Below are 25,579 nucleotides of genomic sequence, written 5' to 3'. Positions count from 1 at the left end.
AATGAGTGTGGACACAATGAGTGTGCACAATGAAAGTGTACAGACTGTGAGTGTGGACACAATGAGTGTGAGTGTGGACAATAAGTGTGGACAATGAGTGTGGACAGACAGTGAGTGTGCACAATGAGAGTGAACAGACTGAGTGTGCACACTGAAAGTGTACAGACTGTGAGTGTGGACACAATGAGTGTGTACGGGCAACGAGTGTGGACAGAGTGAGTGTGGACAATGACTGTGGACAGACAATGAGTGTGAACAGACCGTGTGTGCACAATGACTGTGAACACTGTGAGTATGAACAGGCAGTGAGCGGGGCAGCTCCGGTTTCCATGGCAGCCGGTGGGGGGGGAGGGGTTATGGGGGGGGGGCCTGGCGGGGTTGCGCAGGCGCGGTGGAGTCACCGGGACACAGATCGAAGCCGGAGAAGAAGGGGGCGCCGCCGGGATCAGTGCTTCTTCCTGTCGCTGTCCTCTGTCCTCAGGGAGTAGCCCCTTCCTCCCCGGGGGTGTGGGGTTTGGTGAGCGCCGTGAGCCCGGAGCAGGAGCGCGGGGATCCAGGGTGAGTGCGACGCTGCGGGCCCGAGGCCTGAGCTCTAGGCCGCAGGCAGAGGGAGAGATGAGGAGGAGGTGAAGGTTTCGAGGCCACAGGGATAATTCCCCTGATTAACCTTTGTCTGGAGTAGAAGAGCAGAGAGCTCGTGTTGGGCCTGTATAAAATATCAGGTAGAGAGTGAGGAGTGGAGCAGGATTAAACCAATCCTCATGTAAGGTCACACACTTGACATGTTCACTTTGTTTCTTTCTCTCCACAGAATCTGCCAGACCTGCTGAGCATTTCCAGCACCTTCTCTCTCTCTCTCAAAAAAAATGTATAAAACACTGGTTGGGCCACAATTGGACACCCACAGCTCTGGTCACCACCTTACAGGAAAGCAGGGTGACCTGAACTCTCAGGGAATAAATTGAAGAGGGCACTATTGGCGCTGCTTACCCTGCCAGAGCTCTGCCATTCAATACAATCGTGGCTAATCCTCTTTCTTAATGCCATGCACTCTCTCTCCCCATACCTCTTGGTGCCTTAAGAGTCTAGAAATCTATCTATTTCCTCCTTAAATATATTCAATGACTTGGCCTCTGCAGCCTTCTGTGGTAGAGAATTCTACATGTTCACCACCCTCTGAGTGAAGAAGTTTCTCCTAATCTCAGTCCTAAATGGCCTACCCCATATCCTGTGACTGATCCCTTGTTCGAGATCCCCCTGCAAGAGGAAACATCACCCCTGCATTTTTCTGTCCAACCTTGTCAGAAATTTATATGTTTCAATGAGATCCCCTCTCATTCTTCTGAACTTCGGTGAATATGGCCTAGTTGGCCCAATCTCTCCTCATACAGCAATTCTGCTATCTCAGGAATCATTTTTGCTGCACTCCCTCTAGGGCAAGTACATCCTTTCTGAGGTGAGGAGACCAAAACTGCACACAATACTCCAGGCGTGGTCTCCAAGGGCCTGTACAGCTGCAATAAGATATCCTTGCTCCTCTACTCAAGTCCTCTTGCAATGAAGGCCAACATACCATTTGCCTTCCTATCTGCTTGCTGCACCTGCATGCTCGCTGGTGGACAAGAACACCCAGGTCCCTTTGTACATCAACATTTCCCAATCTATCATCATTAAAATAATACTCTGCTATCCTGTTATTCCTACCGAAGTGGATAACTTCACACTTATCCATGTTATACTGAATCTGCCATGTATTTGTCCACTCATTCAACTTGTCTAAATCGCCTTGAAGTCCCTTAACATCCTCCTCACCTCTCATTCCTACCAAGTTTTGTGTCGTCAGCAAACTTGGAAATATGACTTTTGGTTCCCTCATCCAAATTATTGATATATATTGTGAATGGCTGGGGCCCAAGCATCGATCTCTGTGGTACCCCTTAGTCACTGCCTGCCACTCTGAAACAGATCCGTTTATTCTTACTCTGCCACCAATTCTCAATCCATGCCAATATATTACCCCCAATCCCATGTGCTTTAATTTTGCACACTGACTCTTATGTGGGACTTTATCAAAAGCTTTTTGAAAATCCAAATGCATCACATCTACTGGTTCTCCCTTATTTATCCTCCTAGTTATTTCCTGAAAAAACTCTAGTAGGTTTGTCAAACATGATTTCGCTTTAATAAATTCATGTTGACTTTATCTAACCCTGTTGATATTTTCTAAGTGTCCTGTTATCACACCCAGTTAGCTGATATCCTCCCTATAGGAATGGAAATGAGAATGATCCCCAATTATTCTGTTAGATAGTTCCATTTTCGCAGAAGGCCTAGTTTTGATATAAGTTTCTTCTAAATTTCTGGAGCCAAAAAAAGAGAACTGAGCTTTGTGGGCTAGCATTAGTGAAAATTAACAATTTAAAGTTGCTGGATTGTCAGTAAAAAGCCATCTGGTTCTCCAGTGCCCTTCAGAGAAAGAAACTTGTCGCTTGCACTCGGCCTGACTTCCGTGCAGGTTTGACATGATTCGAAATGCCCCCTGGTGTTACCTATCAAATGAGGATGGGCAATAAATGCAGCCCTGTTGCTGCCATGCATAGCCCAAATCTCTGGATCCAAGCAAGTTTCATTGTGTGTCCCACCTAATGTTAAGCCAATAGGAGATTTTCTGCTTTATATATTTAAGAAGGAGGGGTTATTAATCATGTGTCTGAACATCTATTGATTTTAATATAAAAGCAAAAAAACTGCAGATGCTGGAAATCCAAAACAAAAACAAAAATACCTGGAAAAACTCAGCAGGTCTGGTAGCATCTGTGGAGAGGAGCACAGTTAACGTTTCAGATCCGAATGACCCTTCAACAGAACTAAGTAAAAATAGAAGAGAGGTGAAGTATAAGCTGGTTTAAGGGGGGGTGGGACAAGTAGAGCTGGATAGAGGGCCAGTGATAGGTGGAGATAACCAAAAGATGTCACAGACAAAAGGACAAAGAGGTGTTGAAGTTGGTGATATTAGCTAAGGAATGTGCTAATTAAGGGTAGAAAGCAGAAAGCAGGACAAGCAAGGTACAGATAGCCCTAGTGGGGGTGGGGTGGGGTGAAGGAATCAAAAAAGGCTAAAAGGTAGAGATAAAACAATGGATGGAAATACATTTAAAAATAATGGAAATAGGTGGGAAAAGAAAAATCTATATAAATCATTGGGAAAAAAAGGAGGGGTTGGAAAAGGGGTGGGGATGGAGGAGACAGTTCATGATCTAAAATTGTTGAACTCAATATTCAGTTCGGAAGGCTGTAAAGTGCCTAGTCGGAAGATGAGGTGCTGTTCCTCCAGTTTGCGTTGAGCTTCACTGGAACAATGCAGTAAGCCAAGGACGGATATGTGAGCATGAGAGAACTAGGAGGATAAATAAGAGAGAACCGGTAGATGTGATGTATTTGGATTTTCAAAAAGTTTTTGATAAAGTCCCACATAAGAGTGGAGTGTTGAAATGGCAAGCGACAGGGAGGTCTGGGTAATGTTTGCGGACAGACTGAAGGTGTTCTGCAAAGCGGTCACCCAGTCTGCATTTGATAATCTCCAATGTAGAGGAAACCGCATTGGAAGCAATGAATGCAGTAGACTAAATTGAGGGAAGTGCAAGTGAAATGCTGCTTCACTTGAAAGGAATGTTTGGGTCCTTGGACAGTGAGGAGAGGGGAAGTAAAGGGGCAGGTGTTGCACCTTCTGTGGTTGCATGGGAAGATGTCGTGGGAGGGGGTTGAGGTGTAGTGGGTGATGGAGGAGTGGACCAGGGTGTTTCGGAGGGTATGATCCCTGCGGAATGCCGCTGGGGGTGGGGTGTGAAGGGAAGATGTGTTTGGTGGTGGCATCATGCTGGAGTTGGCGGAAATAGCGGAGGATGATCCTTTGAATGCGGAGGCTGGTGGGGTGATAAGTGAGGACAAGGGGGACCCTATCATGTTTCTGGGAGGGAGGAGAAGGTGTGAGGGCAGATGCGCGGGAGATGGGCCGGACACGGTTGAGGGCCCTGTCAACCACTGTGGGTGGAAAATCTTGGTTAAGGAAGAAGGAGGTCATGTCAGAGGAACTGTTTTTGAAAGTGGCATCATCAGAACAGATGTGACGGAGGCGAAGGAACTGAGAGAAAGGGATGGAGTCCTTACAGGAAGCGGGGTGTGAGGAGCTGTAGTCGAGGTAGCTGTGGGAATTGGTCAGCTTGTAATGGATATTGGTGGACAGTCTGTCACCAGAAATTGAGACAGAGAGATCAAAGGAAGGGAAGGGAAGTGTCAGAGATGGACCATGTGAAAATGTTGGAGGGCTGGAAATTGGAAGCAAACTTAATAAATTTTTCCAGGTCCAGATGAGAGCATGAAACAGCACCAAAGTAATCATTGATGTACCGGAGAAAGAGTTGTGGGAGGGGGCTGGAGTAGGACTGGAACAAGGAATGTTCCACATACCCCATAAGGGGACAGGCATAGCTGGGGCCCATGGTCACATCTTTTATTTGGAGGAAGTGAGAGGCGTTTAAGGAGAAATTGATTTTATTTTTGTCTTCGTCCTTTGCCTGTACGTTTATTTTAATCTGCTCTGCTTTTGTGCTAGCAACTAATTTCCTTGAGTCGCTGGCTGTTGTGTCACCTATGCGGCTTCAGTGAGTTTAGCCATAAATGAATGGAGTTCATTGGCTATCCCTTGTTGTAGGTGGGCCAAATAAGAGAAACTCAGCTCCGATTTTGGTGGCAGTTAGGGAAGTTTGGGTGTTTGGTGTGTTGGGGGAAAAAAATGAATATTTTTTCTATTAGGGCTTAGATTTCGAAGTCAAGTGGAAGTTCCACAGTGCAGGACACCATCAAGGTTTAAAAAGAAAAGATGTCACAGAAAATTATGAAGTATTGATAAGGTGGCAATGAGCTTGTGCTTAAAAGTAAGAGGAAATGAAGTACCGAACTTGAATATTGCTGAGAAGAGAGGAATGTTGCTGAAGCTTTTCATCTTACACTCATCAGGAAGGAAAAATGCAAGATTACCAAATTTCAAATGATCACAACAATGTATACTTAAAGAGAAAAGGTGCTGATTGGTTGGCAAGTGGACTCTAATTGGCTGAGGTGTTGCCATGGAGAAAGCAATGGGGAGCTATCGGCTCCCCAGGCCCCCTGGTAATTCAAAAAAAAGGCACAAGGCTTGAACATATTCCTTTTGTTTGCAGAGAACGGGTTCCTCTGTGTGAATGTATGTCCCTTCGAATAAATGTTACTGAGACATGTTACGAGTTTGATTGATTATCTAATTGGTTGTTTATGTAACCATTATTGGACTCAGGATTGTTAAGCAAGTGTTGTCCAATCACTGAATTACATGTAATCGAGGTTTTGTTTTGTTGGTTTTGCAAGCATGGGCTAGTTGATTACGCCTGTACTCTGCTTGCTGTTGATGATCTTTTGAAATTTGGCATTCTTGCTTTTGCCCTGATGAGTGCAAGATGAAAAGCTTCGAGGCTTGGCCTAAATAGCCAAGTGGTTATGGTACTGGGTTTGTAATCCCAAGATCAAGAGTTCAAATCTCACAATGGCAAACAATGTAACTTCATCTGAAACAGATGGAAACGGGTTTGTACTCGAAAGAGTTACATTATAAGCTTGGCCTAATAGCCAAGTGGTTATGGTACTGGGCTTGTAACCCCAAGATCAAGAGTTCAAATCTCACAATGGCAAAACTATGAAAAGCTTCGACAAGTTATCTTTCTTTTCCACAGTATTCAGGAAATAAAGTATTAAACATGTACGGAATTTCATCATTAGGATCCTGGAGAAAAATGGATTCGACTTGGCTTCCAGATTCCAGCATCATACTGAGGAGAGCTGCAGGAAAAAGTGTGCATTGAGGGATATTTGGACCTCGAAGAATGAGGTGTGGGGGGGACGGGGGACGGACGCAGTTCAGAGGACAATTGATCAGAATGGAACAGATGACTGAGGAACAATACTTGGGCTGCAAGCCTTGATCATTCAGCCCATGAAACCCAGCCAGCTTAGTTCAGTTTTACATCTGTAATTCTTTAAGGATCTTGCAACACAGAAGGAAGCCATTTGGCCCATTACAACCATGCCGGCTCTTTGAAAAAGCTCTCCAATTGAGCCTGCAGCACTTTCTCCATTAACCCTGCAAATTAGTCCTCTTCAAGTATATTGCACCGTAAGTGAGGAGAGGGAGAAGAAAGGAAGAGCAGGAGCGATAGGGGATTCGTTAGTTGAGGAAACTGACAGGCATTTCTGTGGCCGTAGGCCTGACTCCGGGATGGTATGTTGCCTCCCTGGTGCCAGGGTCAGTGGAGCGGCTACAGGACATTCTTCTGCGGGAGAGTGCACAGCCAGAGGTCGTGGTCCACATTGGTACCAATGACTTGGGTAGGAAAGGGAATGAAGTCCTGAAAGCAGATTGTAGGGAGCTTGGAAGGAGATTGAAAAGCAGGACCTCAAAAGCAATGATCTCAGGATTACTGCCAGTCCCACCTACAAGTGAGCATAGAAATAGGAGAATTCAGTGATTGAACATGTGGCTGGAAAGCTGATGAAGGAGGGAGAGCATCAAATTTCTGAGGCATTGGGTCTGGTTCTAGGGAAGGTGGGGTCTGTACAAGCCGGACGGTTTACATCAGTTTACATCTGAATATCTTCACTGCGAAGTTTGCTAGTGCGTTTGGGAGGGTTTAAACTCGATTGGCAGGGGTTAGAAACCTGAGGGCAGCTTCAGATAGGACAAATTCCGAGCAGGGGATGGGAGACAGAAAATTAGTGTCTCAAAGTCAGAAGAATCAAAGATTGAAAAGTGTACAGCACAGGAATTTGGCAGTGTTAAAAGGTTTTTTATGTAAATGGAAAGAGTATAGTAAGTAAAGATGATGAGCTGAGGGCACAGAAGATATCACATGCAGCATGATATCAAACTATAATGGAAACTTGGCTTAAAGAGGGGCAAAAATGACATTCAACATCCCTGGATCTAGTTTTCAGGCAGGATAGAGAGGGAATAAAAAAAAAAGGTGGGTGGTAGCATTATTGGTTAAGGAATCAGTGACAGCTGTGAGGAGGGATGATACACTAAATGAATTGTCAAACAAGACCATGGTGGGTTGAGCTCAGAAATAAAAAAAGGAGCAGCCACACTACTAGGTGTGTACTATCCCCCGCTATTAACATCCTGGGGGGGTTACCATTGACCAGAAACTGAACTGGACTAACCATATAAATACTGTGGCTACAAGAGCAGGCTAAGAACCCTGCGGTGAGTAACTCACCACCTGACTCCCCAAAGCCTGTCCACCACCTACAAGGCACAAGTCAGGAGTGAGATGGAAACTCTCCACTTGCCTGGATGATGGCAGCTCCCACAACACTCGCAGCTTAACACCATCCAAGACAAAGCAGCCCGCTTGATTGGCACTCCCTCCACCACCGACGCACAGTGGCAGCCATGTGTACTGCCTACTAAATGTGCTGCAGAAACTCACCAAGGCTCTTTAGACAGCACCTTTTTTTTGTATTCGTTCATGGGATGTGGGTGTCACTGGCTAGGCCAGCATTTATTGCCCATCCCTAATTGCCCTTGAGAACCGAATAGCTTGCTAGGTCATTTCAGGGCCATTGCTGTGGGCCTGGAGCCATACCAGGTAAGGATGGCAGATTTTTTTCCTAAAGGACATTAGCGAACAGGATCCAGATGGTTTTTTACAACAATCGACAATGGTTCCATGGTCATCATTAGACTTATAATTCCAGATTTTTATTCAATTCACATTTCACCACCTGCTGTGGTGGGATTCGAGCCTGGGTACCCAGAGCATTATCCTGAGTCTGTGGATTACTCGTTCAGCGACAATACCGCCACGCCATCGCCAACCCCCAAACCGATTACCACTACCACCTAGAAGGACAAGGGCAGCAGATACATGGGAACACCACCACTTGGAAGTTCCCCTCCAAGCCACTCACCATCCTAACTTGGAAATATATCGGCCGATACTTCACTGTCGCTGGGTCAAAATCCTGGAACTCCCTCCTTAACAGCACCGTGGCTGTATCTACACCACATGGACTGCAGCGGTTCTTGAAGGCAGCTCACCACCATCTTCTCAAGGGCAGTTAGGGATGGGCAATAAATGATGGCCCTAGCCAGCGATACCCGCATACCTTGAATGAATAAAAAAAGCTATAGACCCCCTAATAGTGAGTAGGAGATACAAGAACAAATATGTAGGCAAATTTCTGAGTGCAGAAACAATAGGGCAATAATAGATGGGGACTTCACTAATATCACCTGGGATATGAACACTGTGAAAGGCACAGAGGGCACAAAATTCTTGAACTGCATTTAAGATAACTTTTTTAGCCAGTAAATAAGCCCAATGAGAGAGGTTGCAATTCTAGATTTAGTCTCATGCAGTGAAGCAGGGCAAGTAGATGAAGGTGTAGTAGGTGACCATTTTGGAGATAGTGACAATAATACTGTTAGATTTAGTATCATTATGGAAACGGACAAACATGGAATAGGAGTACAAGTTCTAAATTAGGAGAAGACAAATTTTACAAAGCTGAGAAGTGATGTTGCGAAAGTGGACTGTTTACAGCTACTTGATGGAAAATCAGTGTCAAATCAGTGGGAGGCATTAAAAAGCGAGATTCTACAAGTATAGTGTAGACATGTCCCCAAAAAGAAAAAGGACGGTACTGCCAAATCTAGTGCCCAGTAGTAATCCAGAAGCATACAGGGTAAGATAAAGCAGGAAACGAAAGCTTATGACAGTCACAAAAAAACTTAACACTTTAGGAAGCCTACAGGAGTATAGAAAGTGCAGAGGTAAAGTAAAAAAGGAAATTTGGAAAGCAAAGGGAGAATGTGGAAAAAATATTGGCAGGTAAAATCAAAGAAAACCTAAATATGTTTTATCAGTACATTAAGAGCAAGAGGATAACCAGGGTAAGGGTAGGGCCTATCACAGATGTACAAGGTAGTTTGTGCGTGGATGCAGAAGATGTGTGCAAGGTTCTTAATGAACTTTGTCTCTGCCTTCACTAAGGAGAGGGGTGCTTAGACATTCTAGTTAATGAGTGTGAAACATTAGATATAATAAGCATAGGGAGAGAGGAAGTACTGGAGGGACTGTCATCCATGAAGGTAGATAAATCACCAGGGCCGGATGGATTATATCCCAGGCTGTTAAAGGAAGGAAGTAGAGGATGCTCTGAAGATCATTTTTCAATCCTCACTAGATATAGGTGAGGTACCAGAGGATTGGAGGTCTGTAATTGGTGCACCATTATTTAAAAAGGGTCCGAAGGATAGGCCAGAAAAATTATAGGCCAGTCAGTCTGACTTCAGTGGTGGGCAAATTATTGGAAACAATTCTGAGACACAGAATAAGCTGTCACTTAGAAAGGCACGGCTTGATCAGGGATAGTCAGCATAGTCCACAGGTCCCTGAATGTAGCAGGATAAGGTGGTAAAGAAAGCATGTGGAATGCTTTCCTTTATTGGACAAGGTATAGAATACAAAAGCAGGGATGTAATACTGGAACTGCTGGTTAGGCCAGTTCTGGTCGCCACAACAGGAAGGACATTGCTCTGGAGAAGATACAGAGAAAATTTACAAGAATGTTGCCAGGAAGTGAAAATTGCAGCAGTGAGGAAAGTTGAAAAGGCTAGGGTTGTTTTCCTTAGAACAGAGGAGACTGAGGGGTGATCTAATTGAGGTGTAGAAAATTACGAGGGGCCTAGATACAGTAGACAGGAAAGACCTATTTCCCTTACCTGAGAGGTCAATTATCAGGGGATAAAAGCAAAAACCAAAACAAAAACAAAAAATACCTGGAAAAACTCAGTAGGTCTGGCAGCATCTGCGGAGAGGAACACAGTTAACATTTCGAGTCCATATGACTCTTCAATGGAACTAAGTAAAAATAGAATAGAGGTGAAATATAAGCTAGTTTAAGGGTGGGGGGGGTGTGGGACAAGTAGAGCTGGATAGAGGGCCAATGATAGGTGGAGATAACCAAAAGATATCACAGACAAAAGGACAAAGAGGTGTTGAAGTTGATTATATTATCTGAGGAATGTGCTAATTAAGGGTAGAAAGCAGGACAAGCAAGGTATAGATAGCCCTAGTGGGGGTGGGGTGAAGGAATCAAAAAAGGCTAAAAGGTAGAGATAAAACAATGGATGGAAATACATTTAAAAATAATGGAAGTAGGTGGGAAAAGAAAAATCTATATAAATTATCAGGGGACATAGATTTAAGGTGATTGGTAGCAGGATTAGTGGGCACGTGAGGAAGCATTTCTTCACCCAGAAGGTGCTGGATGTCTGGAATTCGCTGCCTGAATTGGTGGTTGAGGCTGAAACCCTCAACTCATTCAAAAGGTACCTAGGCTACTGCATCTGAAGTGCCGTAACCTGAAAGGCTATGGACAGGGTGCTGGAAGGTGGGATTAGAATGGGTGGCTAGTTTTTCATTCTTTTTTGGCCAGTACAGACATGATGGGCTGAATTGCTTCTTTCTGTGCTGTAACTTTTCTCTGGTTCTATATGTCCACTTGCCTTTGAAAATTTCCAATAGAACCTGTGTCCTGGATCTGAAACAGCTGTATGTGTGAAGACATTTCTCATTATTTCCCCTCTAATCCCTGCCATTGCTTGTACCATTTACTGGATCTGAAGGTTTGGAAGGGGCTAGGCTTAGTGTGAAGCCTCATTGATGATTAAACCAGAGCAGTAGAGTCTATTCGATTGAATGGGAGCATTGGTTTAAACTTGATGCAGGATTTACCAGTCTTCACACTACGCTCCTAAGTGGGCCATAAGAGAATACCCCAAAGACTGCTCCAGTAAAGGCAAGGATATTAAGGGTTTTGGACTGGTGGCCCAGGATCGAGGGGCCAAATGGCCCACTCAAGTTCCTACATTCCAATGTCCTGCAAAAACTTAAAATACAAATTATTTCTATGTGGATGATTCATGGTGCAATTTTTTTAAAAATGCCAATATGACAAATATTTAAGTACCCAAACTGGTAACTATTACCTAATTAAGGTACTGCAAAATAAATGTGCTTATATGCTGCGTGGTGAAAATCCATATATATTTCACCCATGTTCCAGATGAGTTTTTGATGCTGCATCAATTTTGTGGCTGAATTATCTGACTGATTGTGTTCTCTCCTCATCAATTGATTTAAATTTTCCCTCACTGATAACCCTGCTGCTTGGGCCCACAGGTTTTGTGTACTGTGTGCTGATGCACCTGTAATTACATAAGTATTGGGAATCCTACCATGTTCTTGCATACTGGTGGTGGGATCAATTTAAGATGATGCATTAAGGGTCCAAAACAAGATGCAAGTGGTGGAAGTACAGATTTTGCTTTGTTCTGAATAGCTCCAGTCGCAATGCTAGCTATTTTTGTATTTTATGCTAATTGAGGTGAGAGCTGGTGATGGTGGAGAATGGAACACTTTCTGTTTTGTGCAGCCAGTGAGACACTCCCAATGATTCAATTTCTCCACCTTCCTGCCCCAAACTTCTTTGGAGCATCTCATGAGACTATGAACTGTTTACCTCCTTGTCAACTCGGAAAATGGCATGAAAATGCTCCAGCTCATTTTGCATTTTAAAGAACAAAAGACTTACATTTATTTCACGCTTTCGGGAAGCCTCAGAGCACTTTAACAGCTGACAAATTCCTTTTTGAAGCAAAGTCGCTATTCTAATGTAGAAAACCAATTGGCCATCAATTTATGCAGAACAAGGTCCCACATACAGCAACGACAACATAAAACGTTGATTGAGGAAAAAATGTTGGCCCAGGACAATGGGGAGAGCCCCCCTGCTGTCCTTCGAAATATTTTCATGGGTCCTTCTAAGTCCACCTGCGAGGGCAGACAGTTTAACTGTACCTCTGCCAGTGCACCCTCAGTATTGTTCCAAAGTGCAGATCAATATTTTGTTCCCCTGTATCCTGGACCCATGTTTATCCCTTATGTGTGGAGTGGGCCCTGATTTACTGATTCAGAGAGTAAAGTGCTACCTATTGAACCGCAGCTAAACATCTCAGGATGCTGGCAGCTAACAGATGCGCATCTCATCAAACTGGGCTGGATTTGAACCCAGGTTCCAGAGATGATAGGACTGTATCTGAACTGAAGTCATAAAATAGTTCAGCACAGAAGTAGGCCACTTGGCCATTGTGTTTTCAGATCTTTGGCTTCCATCTACTGTGATCAGTTTTTAAAAATTAGCTATTGTATATAGAGACCATATCAATTATGAATGATTTGTTCTATTGCAGAGGAGAACTAAAAGCCAGGCATGGCCACAACAGAGGTTACAGTGAAGACTCTGGACTCCCAGAGCAGGACATACACAGTTGAAGAAGAGGTAAATACTGGCTGTATCTGGGGAGCAGGCCACCGACACTCCTTTCTTACCTACTACCTACTTCCTTAACCTCACCACCACTTGTGTGTGTGTGTGTGTGTGTGTGTGTGTGTGTGTGTGTGTGTGTGTGTGTGTGTGTGTGTGTGTGTGTGTGGCGGTGGGGGGGGCTATTTTCAAAGGACTGACTCGCCTATCCAATTGTTCTGCATTTCTTCATCTCATCAGGAGAAAAATCTTAGTGCTGGGCAATGGCAACCTTTTCATTTCAGGCTGAAGCCCCATTCTAAAGATGGTTCTGGTCCTGCTTCATGGCTTACCTGTATCTTTTTCAATGACCCATAGAGGTATGAGGGGCTCAATTCATAGAGACATCATGGCACAGAAAGAGGCCATTCGCCCCATCTAGTCCATGTTGACTCTTGATAGAGCAGTCCAGTTAATCACATTCCCCCGTTCTATCCCTGTAAGTTTATTTCCCTCCAGTGCTCATTTAATTTCCTTTGAAAATCATTCATCATCTCTGCTTCCACCACCCTCATAGGCAGCAAGTTCCAGACTGTTACCACTCACTGTATAAAGTTCTTCCTTGCATCCTCCTGCATCTCTTGCCCGAAACCTAAACCTGTGCCCCCCAACCCTTGTACCATTAGCTAATGGGATCAATTTTCTCTTTGTATATGTTATCTAAACCTGTCATAATCTTGTACACCTCTATCAAATCTTTCCTCAATCTGCTTTGCACTGTGGGGAACTACCTTAGCTTTTCCAACTTACCTTTGTGGTTAAAATTCCCCATCCCAAAACCAGTGTGGTAAATCTCTGCACCCTCTCAAGGACCCTCACACCCTTCTTAAAGTGTGGGACCAGAACTGGACAGAATTCTCTAGTTGTGGCCTAACCAGAACTTTAAAGAGGTTCAGCATAACTTTCCTGCTTTTGTACTTGGCAAGATGTAACAAGTGGAGTGCCACAAAAGTCAGTGCTGGGGCCTCAATTATTCACAGCCCATATCAATGAGTATTGCTGAAAAAATATATTTTGTTGGAGCTTTTCATCTTGTACTCATCAGGATAACCGCAGTGTCAGGGAAAACAACTTTATATTGTATAAGAAGAGACTACTGATTGGTTGGCAAGAGGACTCTGATTGGCAGAGGTGCTACCATGGAGAATGCACAAGTTAATGCTGACTGACAGCTGCCAAGTGTTGTTTGAAATTTTAAATTAGGCAGCTTGACTCTGGTCAAGGCATTGCCCCGAGCAATGAATCAGCGAATGGCTATCACTTATTTTGTTTAGCTGAAATAGGCGCAATGTGTGTACATGTTCTTTCTGCCTGCAATGAACAGGGCCCTGTGTATTGATATATGTAGCTTTGCAGCACCACACTCTGAGCTTGACTGAAAATCTTAAATGGCTGTCAGCTTAATTTTTAGCACACTGAGGATTATTTAGCAAATGTCCAATTGCGGAATCACATCTAATGTTGGACACTGTTTTGAGTTTTACAAGCACGGGCTGTTTGAATGTGGTCTGTACCTTGCCCTTGTGAAAAGTGGAAGAGACATACTGTTTAATATGATCTGCTGGCCTACGTACAATAGCATCCACTGGCACTGAAATTCATATACCACATTATTAATTGTGTGATAGGCAGAATGTCTTTTTGGTTTGATGGCAGCATCCTGTTAGTGGTGAATACCTCTTGTGTTGCTACTGCATTGTAGCAGCATGAAACAGCTAGCTTCACTTGTTGCTCAAATTTTTGAGATGCCTTACCCTTCCAGGGTAACCTGCGGTAGGCTGTGCACTTTTCAGGGCTAAAAGTGACTGCGTTAGGCCCATTCATGAGTCTGCGTGCTTTACAGCACAAAATGATCTGATCAGGGTAACAATCGTCCTGTAAGATGCCTTTGATGTGCCCTATTTCAGCATCCATCTTGCCTGGTGAGCAAATGGTTCAGGCCCTATGTAAGTTGTTGATAAGGGCAATCTTATAGCGCGTGGAACTGTAAGAATCCTAAAGCGTGTATTAATCATTGTAGAGAGGCTTGTGGTAGACTGTGGTAGAGAACTCCCTGGCAGATTTCTCAACTCGTATGTCAAGGAAGGGGAGTTCATTTGACTGCTCCATTTCTAAAGTGAATTTGAGTGCAAGATGGAGCCAAATAATACATGCAAATAAATTATTACATGTGCCACGGATTTAAATATAGCAAGCACATCATCCACATATCAGCCCTGAAAAGTGCCCAATCTACGTCAATACCCTGGAAGGGCAAGGTGCCCCAAAAATTAGAGCAATGGGTCGTGAGTCTGTGGAATTCTCTTCCCCAGAGAATGGTAAAGGCAAGACCATTGAATATTTTTAAGGCAGAGGTCGACAGTTACTTGATTACCAAGGGAATCAAAATATTTCAGGGTAGGCAAGAAAGTGGCCACAGTCAGATTAGCTATGGTCTTGTCGAATGGCGAAGGAGGCTCAAGAAGTCGAAAGGCCTCTCCCTCCAAATTCGTATATTTGTATGTACTCAATATTTCTATTTATGAAGCCCAAGAGCTTATATGCTTTGCTGACCACACTCAATATGTCCTATTCAAAAATCTGTCCATGTGAACCACCAAGTCTATCTGTCCCTGTACACTCTTTAAAACTGAGTCATATAGCCTATATTGTCTCTTCCTGTCCCATCTGCCAAAGTGCTCACCCCACACTTGCTGTGTATTAAATTTCATCATTCCAATTGTCTTTTTAATTCTTTCATGGGATGTGGGCATCGCTGGCCAGCATTTCTTGCCCACCCATAACTGCCCTTGAACTGAATAACTTGCTAGGCCATTTCAGAGGGCAGTCAACCACATTCATGTGGGCCTGGAGTCACATGTAGGCCTGACCAGGGAAGGACAGCAGATTTCCTTCCCTAAAGGACATCAGTGAACCAGGTGGGTTTTTGTGACAATCGATGTAGCTTTATATTCCAGATTTATTAACTGAATTCAAATTACACCAGCTGCCGTGGTGAGATTGGAACCCATGTCCCCAGAGCATTAGCCTGGGTGCCTGGATTACTAGTCCTGTGACATTGCCACTATGCCACAATACCACCATCTCCCCCAATTTTGTCCATTCTGCTAGCCTACCTATGTCCTGTTGCAATTGATTGGTGGTATCCACGCTGCTACATCTTCCAAGTTTTGTATCGTTGCAAATTTTGAAATTTTACTCTCTTCCAAAACTCAAGCTATTTTCATGTGTATAAGTGACCCGAGCATTTAATCTTGGGGAACATTTGAAAAACCACCAATAAGCATGTCACGGTCCTATGGCTTTGAGCCAATTTTTTTTCTATGCAAGCTGACACTGACCCTCCTATCCCATGAGTCTCAATTTGATTAACCAGCCTTTTCTGTGGTACTTGTCAAAAACTTTCTTATAATCCATAAAGACAACATCCATTGTTTTCCTGTCAACTTTCTTTGCTACTTCATCAAAAATTTCAATTAGATTAGTCAAGCAGGATCTACCTTTACATATCTATGCTGGCTCTGCTTAATTAACTCAAACCTCTCCAATACTCTGTTGGTCTCTTATTGTTTCTAAAACTTTAACTACCTCTGTGCTAAGCTATAAAAACAAAAAAACTGCGGATGCTGGAAATCCAAAACAAAAACAGAATTACCTGGAAAAACTCAGCAGGTCTGGCAGCATCAGCGGAGAAGAAAAGAGTTGACGTTTCGAGTCCTCATGACCCTTCGACAGAACTTGAGTTCGAGTCCAAGAAAGAGTTGAAATATAAGCTTAAACCAGCTTATATTTCAACTCTTTCTTGGACTCGAACTCAAGTTCTGTCGAAGGGTCATGAGGACTCGAAACGTCAACTCTTTTCTTCTCCGCTGATGCTGCCAGACCTGCTGAGTTTTTCCAGGTAATTCTGTTTTTGTTCTGTGCTAAACTAACTGGCCTATAGTTTACAGGAATGTGATTGCATCCTTTCTTGAATAAGGGTGTCACATTTGCCACTTTCCAATCCTCTAGCACCTCCCTCCCTGTTTAGTGAAGATTTGAAGATTATGGCGAGCCCTTCCTCTATCTCCACCCTACTTCCTTTAGTAACCTGGGATGCAAGCCACCTTAACCAGGCAACTTATTCACCCTTAAGGATCGTCAGCCTTTACAGTACATCCTTCCTATCAGTTGTCACCCTGTCCGTTACCTCCAACACCTCTGCTTCTACCACTATTTTGTCAGCAGCCTTTTCCTTAGTAAACACCAATATAAAGTACTCCTGCCAATAGGTTCTCGCAGAATAAGAAAAGCTAAATTCCACACAAGTACACGAAAACAAGTTGCAAAGACACGCATTGGACACACGGTTTTCTTAAACCGATGAGATTGCTTGAATTTACCCTCACATTCTAACCTCATCCTAAGCATATATCACCCTCTTTGTCCCTCATAGGCCCCACTGCACCTTTTGACTGCTTGCTATTTACAGAAGATGATTCTTGGGTCCCCTTTTATGTTGGCTGCCATTCTATTCTCATATCTCTTTGTCAGTCATATTTTCACCTCAACCTGGTTCTTGCTTGAAGAATTCATCTGATATGCATCATACGCCCTCTGTTTCTTTGTTGTTTCATATTCTCTGTCTTGTCATCCAGGAAGTTCTGGTTTTGGTTCCCCTGCCTTTCACCCTTGTTGGAATGTACCTAACCTGTACCTGCAACAGTTCTTCCTTAAAGATTACCAATTGTTCCATTTCAGTATTTCCTGTCAGTCTTTGGTTCCATTTGACCCTCCCATTGAAAATAGCCCTCTTCCAATTTAGGAGTTAAACTTTAGATTGTTCCTTCCTTTTCTCTGTTACTAATCTAAACCTTTTGATACAATGATCACTCATACCCAAGTGTTCCCCCACAGACGCTTGATCTATTTAGCCCACCTCATTGTCCAGCACCAAATCTACCAATTTCTCCTTCCTAGTTGGACCAAGAACATACTGGTAAAGGAAATATTTCTGAACACATTTCAGAAATTCCTCCTTTCTCTTACCCTTTAACTCTGACTATCCCAATTGATAATTTAAAGTCCCCCAGTATCACCACTCTATAGTTGTTGCACACCTGTGATTTCCTTGCAGATTTGCTTGTCTATTGTTCTCTCACTATTTGAAGGCCTATAAAATACCCCCAGCAGCATTATTAGCCCTTTTTGCTCCTCAACTCTAACTAAATGCATTTTGTCCTGGCCTGCTGAAGGATGTCCTCTCTTTCCAACACTACAATGTCTTTCCTAATGAGTACTGCTACTCCACCTCCCTTTTTTCTCTTCCCTATCTATTTGGAACTGTATCCTGAACTATGTTGTATTGTTCTATGAGGATCCAGAATACTCTCCCAATGATTTTCCTGTGGGAAGTACCGGGCCTTTGTTCAAAAGATTCCTGTAACAACACTTATGAGGTTCAGAACCCTTCCGAAATCTCGACTGTTAACCTGCCACTGTATTGCATGTGTTGTTTTGTGTCTTGGTTTGTGCTGAACTTTTGAGGATGTTTTGGTGAGTTGTTATTTGTTGCAGCCTAGTTTGGCTGAGCTGGTGTTTGTTCTCCTTCTCCATTAGCTTACAGTCAAAGAGTTCAAAGAACACATCTCTAGCTCTGTGAACATCCCAGCGGACAAGCAGAGGCTCATTTATCAGGGTCGGGTCCTGCAAGATGACAAGAAGCTGAAAGATTATGGCAAGTATTAGCCCTTTCCTTTTTCTTCTTCCTTTAAGGCGCTCGGCTTTTCCTCTATCCCATGGTACAAGTGCTCTTTTTACAAACTTTATTTACATGGCTCATTTCTTAAGTATGTTCTATTTGGCCCAGTTGATCTTATTGACAACAATATGGACAAAGTTTTGGCTTGGGGTGGGGGGGGGGGGGGGGTGGAATACAAAGCAAGGAATTTACAACCCTGTTGAAGCCAGATGCAGTGACGAGAAATCTACTAGCAGATAACACACTTACCTGAAAGAATATTTTTCAGCAAAATCTTTAAATGATTTTCACTTTATAAATAGAAGAAAATATAAATACGCACCTCAAGTGCTGTAACTTGCAGGGCTACAGACCAAGCCCTGGAAAGTGGATTAGGCTGGATGGCTGGTATTTCAGCCAGTATAGACACGATGGGCCAAGTGGCCTCTTTGTATTGTAACCCCTCCGATGATTCTAAGAATCTTGCAGGTGTCTACCTGTTCGAAGATTAACATCACCGTTAACTTACTTGGGCTAAATAAGTTGGAGCTGTTCCCAGTAGCAGAAGGGCTGGTAACAAGAGGACACAGATTAAGGTAGTTAGCAGAGAACCAGAGGCGGCACGAGGCAAAAATATTCCACGCAGTGAGTTGTTGTGATTTGGGAATATGCTTGAAAGGGTGATGTGGTGGTTGAGGTGGGGGGGCGGTTTGAACTGGCTGGATAGCTCTTTCAAAGAGTCAACGTAGACACGATAGATTGTGTGACCTCTTGTGCTGTATCATTCCGTGATTATATGAAGGTAAAAGCCATTTGCCTAGTGGAGAAGAGGAAGTGATTAGAATTGGAATCTCTGCCTGAAGAATAAAGACAACAAGGTGTTACTGGCATTAGCAGTCTAATTGACGAGCAGGAGTAGAAACTAATCTGTTCTGAGGCACTGTGAGATGGTTAACAACTATTTTTTGTCCCTTCAGCAATATTAATCACACAGGATGACACTGTATTCACAACACAATCTTTAGGCCTATGCCGGAGACTATGCTCCACACAAGCCTCCTCCTGCCTTACTTCATCTCACCTTATTGTGTTAACGCTGAAATGGTGGTGATTTCTAAGAACCATGACAATACCAGGCATCTCATTTATCCTAAAGCTTGATCTCAATTTTTCCAAGACTGAGTCTTTGAAGACTACATTTCCATTGATAATTGATGTCTGTTACTTCCAGTTACTGACTATCTCAGCTTTACAATTGAGGAAATGCACTGAGGTCAGGAAAGGCCCCGGGTTCCATTGTCTTTACTAAATTCACTGATTGTGCAGCGGTTGCAGGCTGGGGAGTGCCTAATACCCACCGGTTGGCACCATAGTACATTCACTAAGTCAGCAGGGATGTCAGACTCCTGTGTTGCACTTGCCTTTGAGTACACACGGTTTGCTTTCAAGAATGGTATTATAGGACGTAAGCTTTACTCTTGTGGCGTTGTCAGCCTCATGATTCTAATTCTGCATGTGCGTCCTTGATTTTCGTCACTCCACTATTGGTGATTATGCCTTCAGCTGTCTGGGCCCTCCTCTCTGGAATTTCCTCCCCAAACTCCACTTCTCTATCTCGCTCCTCCTTTAAGACGCACCTTTAAACTGACCTGTTTGACCCAGCTTTTGGTCACCTGTCCTGATATCTCCTCACCTGGTTCAAGGTCAAATTTTATTTGATAAACACTGCCATGAAGTTCCTTGTGATGATTTACGATGTTAAAGGTACTAAATAAATTGCAAGATAGGTTGAATAGAACATGTCTGTGCTTGCACTTTGACTAATGGTCATTTGGTTTAGGCAATCAAGGTTGATTATCACCCTTGAGACCATTCACCTTCAGGGGTGACACTTTTTGGGAGCTGGGAAGCATTCCCAATGTAACAGGCACCAATATTATCCATTTTACTGGAAGGGCTTTGATCGTATTTGTTTATAATGTTATCTTATGCCTGTGAAATAAGCAGCTAAATGACTAAAGCAGACTTTGTGTGTTGCTTGCTGCAGAGTTTTAACTTTTTTTTTTGTGTTCCTTCTACTCAGATGTCCACCACAAAGTCATCCATTTGGTCGAGCGCGCTCCGCCACAAGCGCAGCCAGCCACTGGAGGGTCTTCCTCGGCGGGTGCTTCCATGCCACACCCCGGAGGCACGCGAGGGACTCCAGCTGGGCCGCATGACAGGAATGCCAACAGTTATGTGATGGTGGGCACCTTCAATTTGCCAGTCAACCTTCTAGACCCTCAGCAGATACAGGTCAGTGGTGGAGAACTGAGGGTAAGGGGCAGCAAGCGGAGCCACCTGGTTAGAGGCAGAGTGAACCCCCTCCCCTAAGCTGCCCCCTGCCCCTCCCCTCTCCAAAAAACACTATCTTAACCTCAGGCGGCATGTCCGGCTTTCTGCTTCCTAACTATCGTAAGCTCTCTGCATGCATTCTTCCAAAATAACACAGCTTGCCTCCATGACACTGAGAATGGCCTGCGAAAATTCATGGCCTATTTCTCCACCTATGATCCTTAGCAGCAGCAAGTGTTTGCATTCAATGTAGTGCCGTTAAGATAAAGAAATATTCAAAGGGACTTTATAAACAGGTATAGCAGAAAGGAAGAGAGGTTAACCGGGCTGGCCAGAAGCTTGGTCAGAGATTTTGAAAAGCATTTTGTTTAAAAGGAGGGGGAGGCAAAGCATTACAGAGACAAGTCCAGAAAGTAGGATGGAGATGGCTGATCATTGTTGTAACAATGGTTGGATGAAGGCGCGGGGAGGGGGATTGTGGGGAGGAATCCCAAGTTCCTTTTGAGTTGTCGGGTTTGGGGTTTGGGGAGCGGTTTGCTTGGGATGGAACGTGGGGGATGTGAGCACAATGCGTCAACAGTAACAGACCTATCCTTTCTGAAGTTTCCCATCCTCCAGATCCCAGCTTTTCCATCAAAACGAATCTGCACTGTCCTGACTGTGGCCCTCATATACTTAATTGCAGTAGCTGCCAACCTGTGCTGTTTTAATGGTGGTTTTCATTTTCATTCCCAGAGTTCAGACTTGATTGTGTTGTTACAAAACTAGTTGAGAGTGTTAGTGGCAGTGTATGAGCCAACAGTTTTAACATGCTTTGAGATAACTTGTGTAAGTTTATCCAAACGCTCCAATAGGTCTGTAACTAGCAGCACTTCATCCTAGCATTGCTTCTCTTCATATATGCAAACCCAAGTTTGAAGGGACAGAATCTATACTTGTAGCATGACATTTTTCCATAGTTCAGCAATGAATACCTTAGAAATCTTGAGTACAACACAGGGCCTCGTGTTCACTGTCACACTTCAATAACACTGCTATTACCCTGAAGCAGTGAGCAACACCACAGAAGATGTCTGGTGGTACGAAACCTTGACATGCCCACCGTTAACAGCAGGTTTTCAGTAAAGTGTTACACTATTTTGCACAGCAAATAGCCAAGACTGCATATTAAGTCTGTTACCACCTTATGCAAACCAGTATGGTGGCAGATATCCTGCATAGATCTTATAGCTGCGCTTGCTTTTAGGAAGGTCCTAGGTAACTGCGGATGCATGCACGTCGCAAGGGCGTGTCTTTTTTTTTGTTATATGTGTGTGTTCCCCGATAACGTGACACTGATTTATGGTGTGAGGTACATCCACACGGGTGCTGCAGTGTCGTCCCGATGATGTTTCCTTTCCGTATTGTTACAGCAATCAGTACAGCAGGTGATGGCAGGTTTGGGTGAGGCTGGTCGGAATACACGAGTCACAACTTCCACCGGGGTAAGTGTAAGTGTGTGTCTTTCACTGTGCTTGGGCTGGGAGTGGGGTGGTGAGGGGTGGTGGGAAAGGGTTATCAGGTGCACAGGCCGACTGGCGCAGGTACGACCTTTTAAAATTTTTCCTTTCAGCATCGAAAGTTGAGTTGATTCTCCCAGGACTCCCAAATCTGCAAATCTTTCAACCATTCAATTGCCAGTTCAGTTCCAGCTTCCAAAGCTTATTTCATCGGTTGTTTGGTCTAAGCTGAATATTTTGCCATGTTTACACATGAGTTTTGCACATTATGACACTTGGAAAGCTGCACGCTGCATATTATTTAAACTCCTCGTTTCGGTGGGATATTAGAATTATTGGCTGTATTAGGCCAGCATTTTATATTTTCCCACCTTAAAGACTAGCAACGGTGGTAATGAGGCAGTAGAGCATGCAGTTAAGGGGAATATACCCATATGGGTGGAAAGGTTGTTGCGTGGAAGAAAGCGTAGTGGTAAAAGGAAATTATTCTGAATAATGAGGTATGGTGTCCGTCTTGGTACTGCTTGTATTTACTATGTATCACAGTGGTCTGGGTTTAGGCATTGAGCGAGTCAAATTGAAATTTCATTGACTGAGTTGATGAGGATTGTAATAAATTGAGAGAAAAGTTGCGAAAGAGTGCAGGGGGATACAGGCTAGCAGGATTGACAGACCGGGTTAAGCGTAAAAGTGAAAAGTGTTACATTTTGGGAGTAATATATTTTAAAAGGACCAGAGGGGGATCTCAGTTGACAGAATAGAGGTCGTCAAAGATGGCAGTGCAAGTAGGGTTGGATCTAGAAGTATAGAGTACAAAAACAAGTGAGGGGGTCAAGACTGATCTTGTACAAGACTGTAGAGCTATTTTTCTTTCAATTCTTGGGATGTGGGTGTCGCTGGCAAGCGTTGCCCATCCCTAATTTTTCTTCAGCGTAGTGGCTTGCTAGACCATTTCAAAGGGCAGTTAAGAGTCAAACACATTGCTGTGGGCCAGGCCAGGTAAGGATGCCAGATTTCCTTCCCTAAAGGGCATTCGTGAACCAGATAGGTTTTTACGACAATTGATGATAGTTTCATGGTCACCATTACTGAGACTAGCTTTATAACTCCAGGTTTATTGCCAGAATTTAAATTCCACTAGCTCCCGTGGTGGGATTTGAACCCATCCCCCCCCCCCAGAGTATTAGCCTGGGCCTGTGGATTACTCTTCAGTGATATTACCACAATGCCACCATCTCCCTATCTCACTCCATGTTGGAGTGTTGCCTACAGATTTGGGAAACGCATGAGAGAAGCAATGGATGAGGTATGGGGTAGATTAACTGGAATGTTGTCAGAGATAAGGAGTTTTATGAAAATTGGCTGAAATGTGGACCATTTTCACGAGAGCTGAGAAAACGGAGGGATGACTTGGTAGAGGTTTTCAAAATTAGATTTATCAATTTGACAAATGAGAAACAGGGTGCAAATCAGATAAGCACAAGAGGCTTAGGGAAATGAATAAAATTCTTTCATCCACATAGTTCTTAAAGTGTGGAAGCTTTTGTCACAAACCATTGTTGAAAGCCTTTAAAAGGCATTTAGGTTGCTGTTTGGGAATAAAGGAATATTACAGGGGTATGGGTGGTAATCAAGAAAGTGGGATTAGGTTCGAAGGCTCATGGGAAAGAAGAAACGAGCACAAAATTGAATGGCTGAATGTTTCTCTGTTTCAAAACATTTTATAATACTCAACTAGAAGAAATGATGTGAGCTTCAATATTTTCTACCCTATAATGGAAGCCATTCTTTTATATTATGCATTTCGCTGAATGTGCTGTTTAATAACATTGTTCATGTTTCTGAAGGAGTAATCACCATAGTGCAACCTAGATCGTAAGGTTGTGCAAAAGCAATTCTCTCTGTTTCCTTCCACCCCATTGAATAGTGGGTAAACGCACAGCTTATTGTTTTACTAAACCAGGCAGCCATGGAAGATCCCAGCTGCTAGTCCTGGTTGTGGATTGATCTGCCCACAGTCAGGATGGCACCATATTGAGGATGGCTGCAATGACTGTAGAGAGGTGCAAGCAGCAAGATTACTATGCAGTAGCTCTTGCTAGGAGTTATATAACTGACCTCAACAAGTATACCCCGATGGTAGAACACTCGTTGAGGATTGTGTGCGAAACATGGTAATTAGGGCGAATTATTGGAGAACTGCTAGTGTTCCATGTAACCTTACTAAATGTTAACTAGTGCCTCGGGGTGTTGCCGGTGCGGCGGGGTGCCTCGGGGTGTTGCTGGTGCGGTGGGGTACGGCCGGGCACCTCGGGGCGTTGCCGGTGTGGTGGGGTGCGGCCGGGCGCCTCGGGGCGTTGCCGGTCCCTCAGGCGAGAATCTAAGCTAGGAGAAAGTGACAGATTATCTGTTGAGTTGCAGGTCAGATCTAACCCTGTTGGATCCCATCTGACACCTGTAGCAATCAGATCCGTCTCATCACGCGATCAGGAAAACTTCGAAGATGTTCTTGTGCCATGAACTTGTGTGTTGCTCTTCATGGTTGTTTTGAAGATGTGACTCACCTTCTGGTGACTGTTTAGCAGGATAACTCGTGTTGATTCATGTGCAAATGTATGCTGAGGAGACCTAGATCTCCTTCTCTGGGAATGGTTAAAATCTAACCGATCACTGTGATGTTCTGCGCACACTGAGCAATAGGACCTGTCCCTAATTATTGTGGAATGAAATACTTGATATAAAGATGGGGAAAGGATGCAATTTAATTAATATCATGGACGTGTTACATAGAATATACCACACAGAAACAGCCTTTTTAACTCAACTATTCTATGCTGTTGTTAATACTCTTAAGGGCCTCCTCGTATTCCATCTGGCTTATCTCAGCCTTTCAGTGTACGTTTCCACTCCCTTTCTCTCATGTACTCTCGAGTTTATTTTTTGAAAGCAGCTGAGTTATTCACCTCAACCACTTCCGTGGCAGCTGGCCCTAGTCACCATGACCTATGATGCTACTTTCAATGATTTGTTTACCAGGATCCCTAGATCATTTTGCTCTTCTACTCAAAGTGTAGCCTGGTACAACAAATTCCTTTGAGCTGGAGCCACCCCTGGTGTACTCTTACCAGAGCAAAATACTGCAGATGCTGGAAATCTGAAATAAAGACAAAGTGCTCAGCAGGTCTGGCAGCATCTGTTGAGAGAGAAACCGAGTTAACGTTTCAGGTAGATAACTTTGAGTGTACGAAGCCTTGAATGACCAAATGCAAACGTAGGAACATCCAGCACAGAAAGGGGCATTTTCTCCATCATGCCTTTGCTGGTTCTTTGAAAGAGCTGTTCAATTAGTCCCATACCTGCTCCCTTCCCCTGCTGTTTCCCCATAACCCTGCAAAATTTTTTCTTTTTAGGTATATACTGACTCCCTTCTATTGTTAAATTTACTTTCACTGTCTTTTTGGGCAGTGCATTCCAGATCATCATAACTTGCTACGTTTAAAAAAAAAAACAAAATCCTCATCTTTTCTTCCCCACCCCACCCTTTGCCAACTACCTTAAATCTGTG

The 25,579-nt window shown here is 43.7% G+C and overlaps 1 protein-coding gene across 4 annotated transcripts in view; it reads left to right on the top strand.

Annotated features, from left to right (window-relative positions):
* Positions 1–375: 375 nt before the first annotated feature.
* Positions 376–25,579, top strand: part of LOC121291464 (large proline-rich protein BAG6-like) — a 94,769-nt gene continuing 69,565 nt past the window's right edge. For all 4 annotated transcript variants that reach the window (XM_041212679.1, XM_041212678.1, XM_041212677.1 and 1 more), the window contains exons 1-5: positions 376–558; positions 12,350–12,438; positions 18,061–18,178; positions 20,265–20,476; positions 21,928–21,999. In XM_041212679.1, the coding sequence (XP_041068613.1) occupies positions 12,370–12,438; positions 18,061–18,178; positions 20,265–20,476; positions 21,928–21,999 (471 nt within the window). In that variant the 5' untranslated portion in view covers positions 376–558; positions 12,350–12,369. The remainder of the gene's footprint in view (positions 559–12,349; positions 12,439–18,060; positions 18,179–20,264; positions 20,477–21,927; positions 22,000–25,579) is intronic.

Source organism: Carcharodon carcharias, chromosome 19 (genome assembly GCF_017639515.1).
Source record: "Carcharodon carcharias isolate sCarCar2 chromosome 19, sCarCar2.pri, whole genome shotgun sequence".
Taxonomy (NCBI): Eukaryota; Metazoa; Chordata; class Chondrichthyes; order Lamniformes; family Lamnidae; genus Carcharodon; species Carcharodon carcharias.
This window is presented reverse-complemented; position numbering and strand designations above follow the sequence as displayed.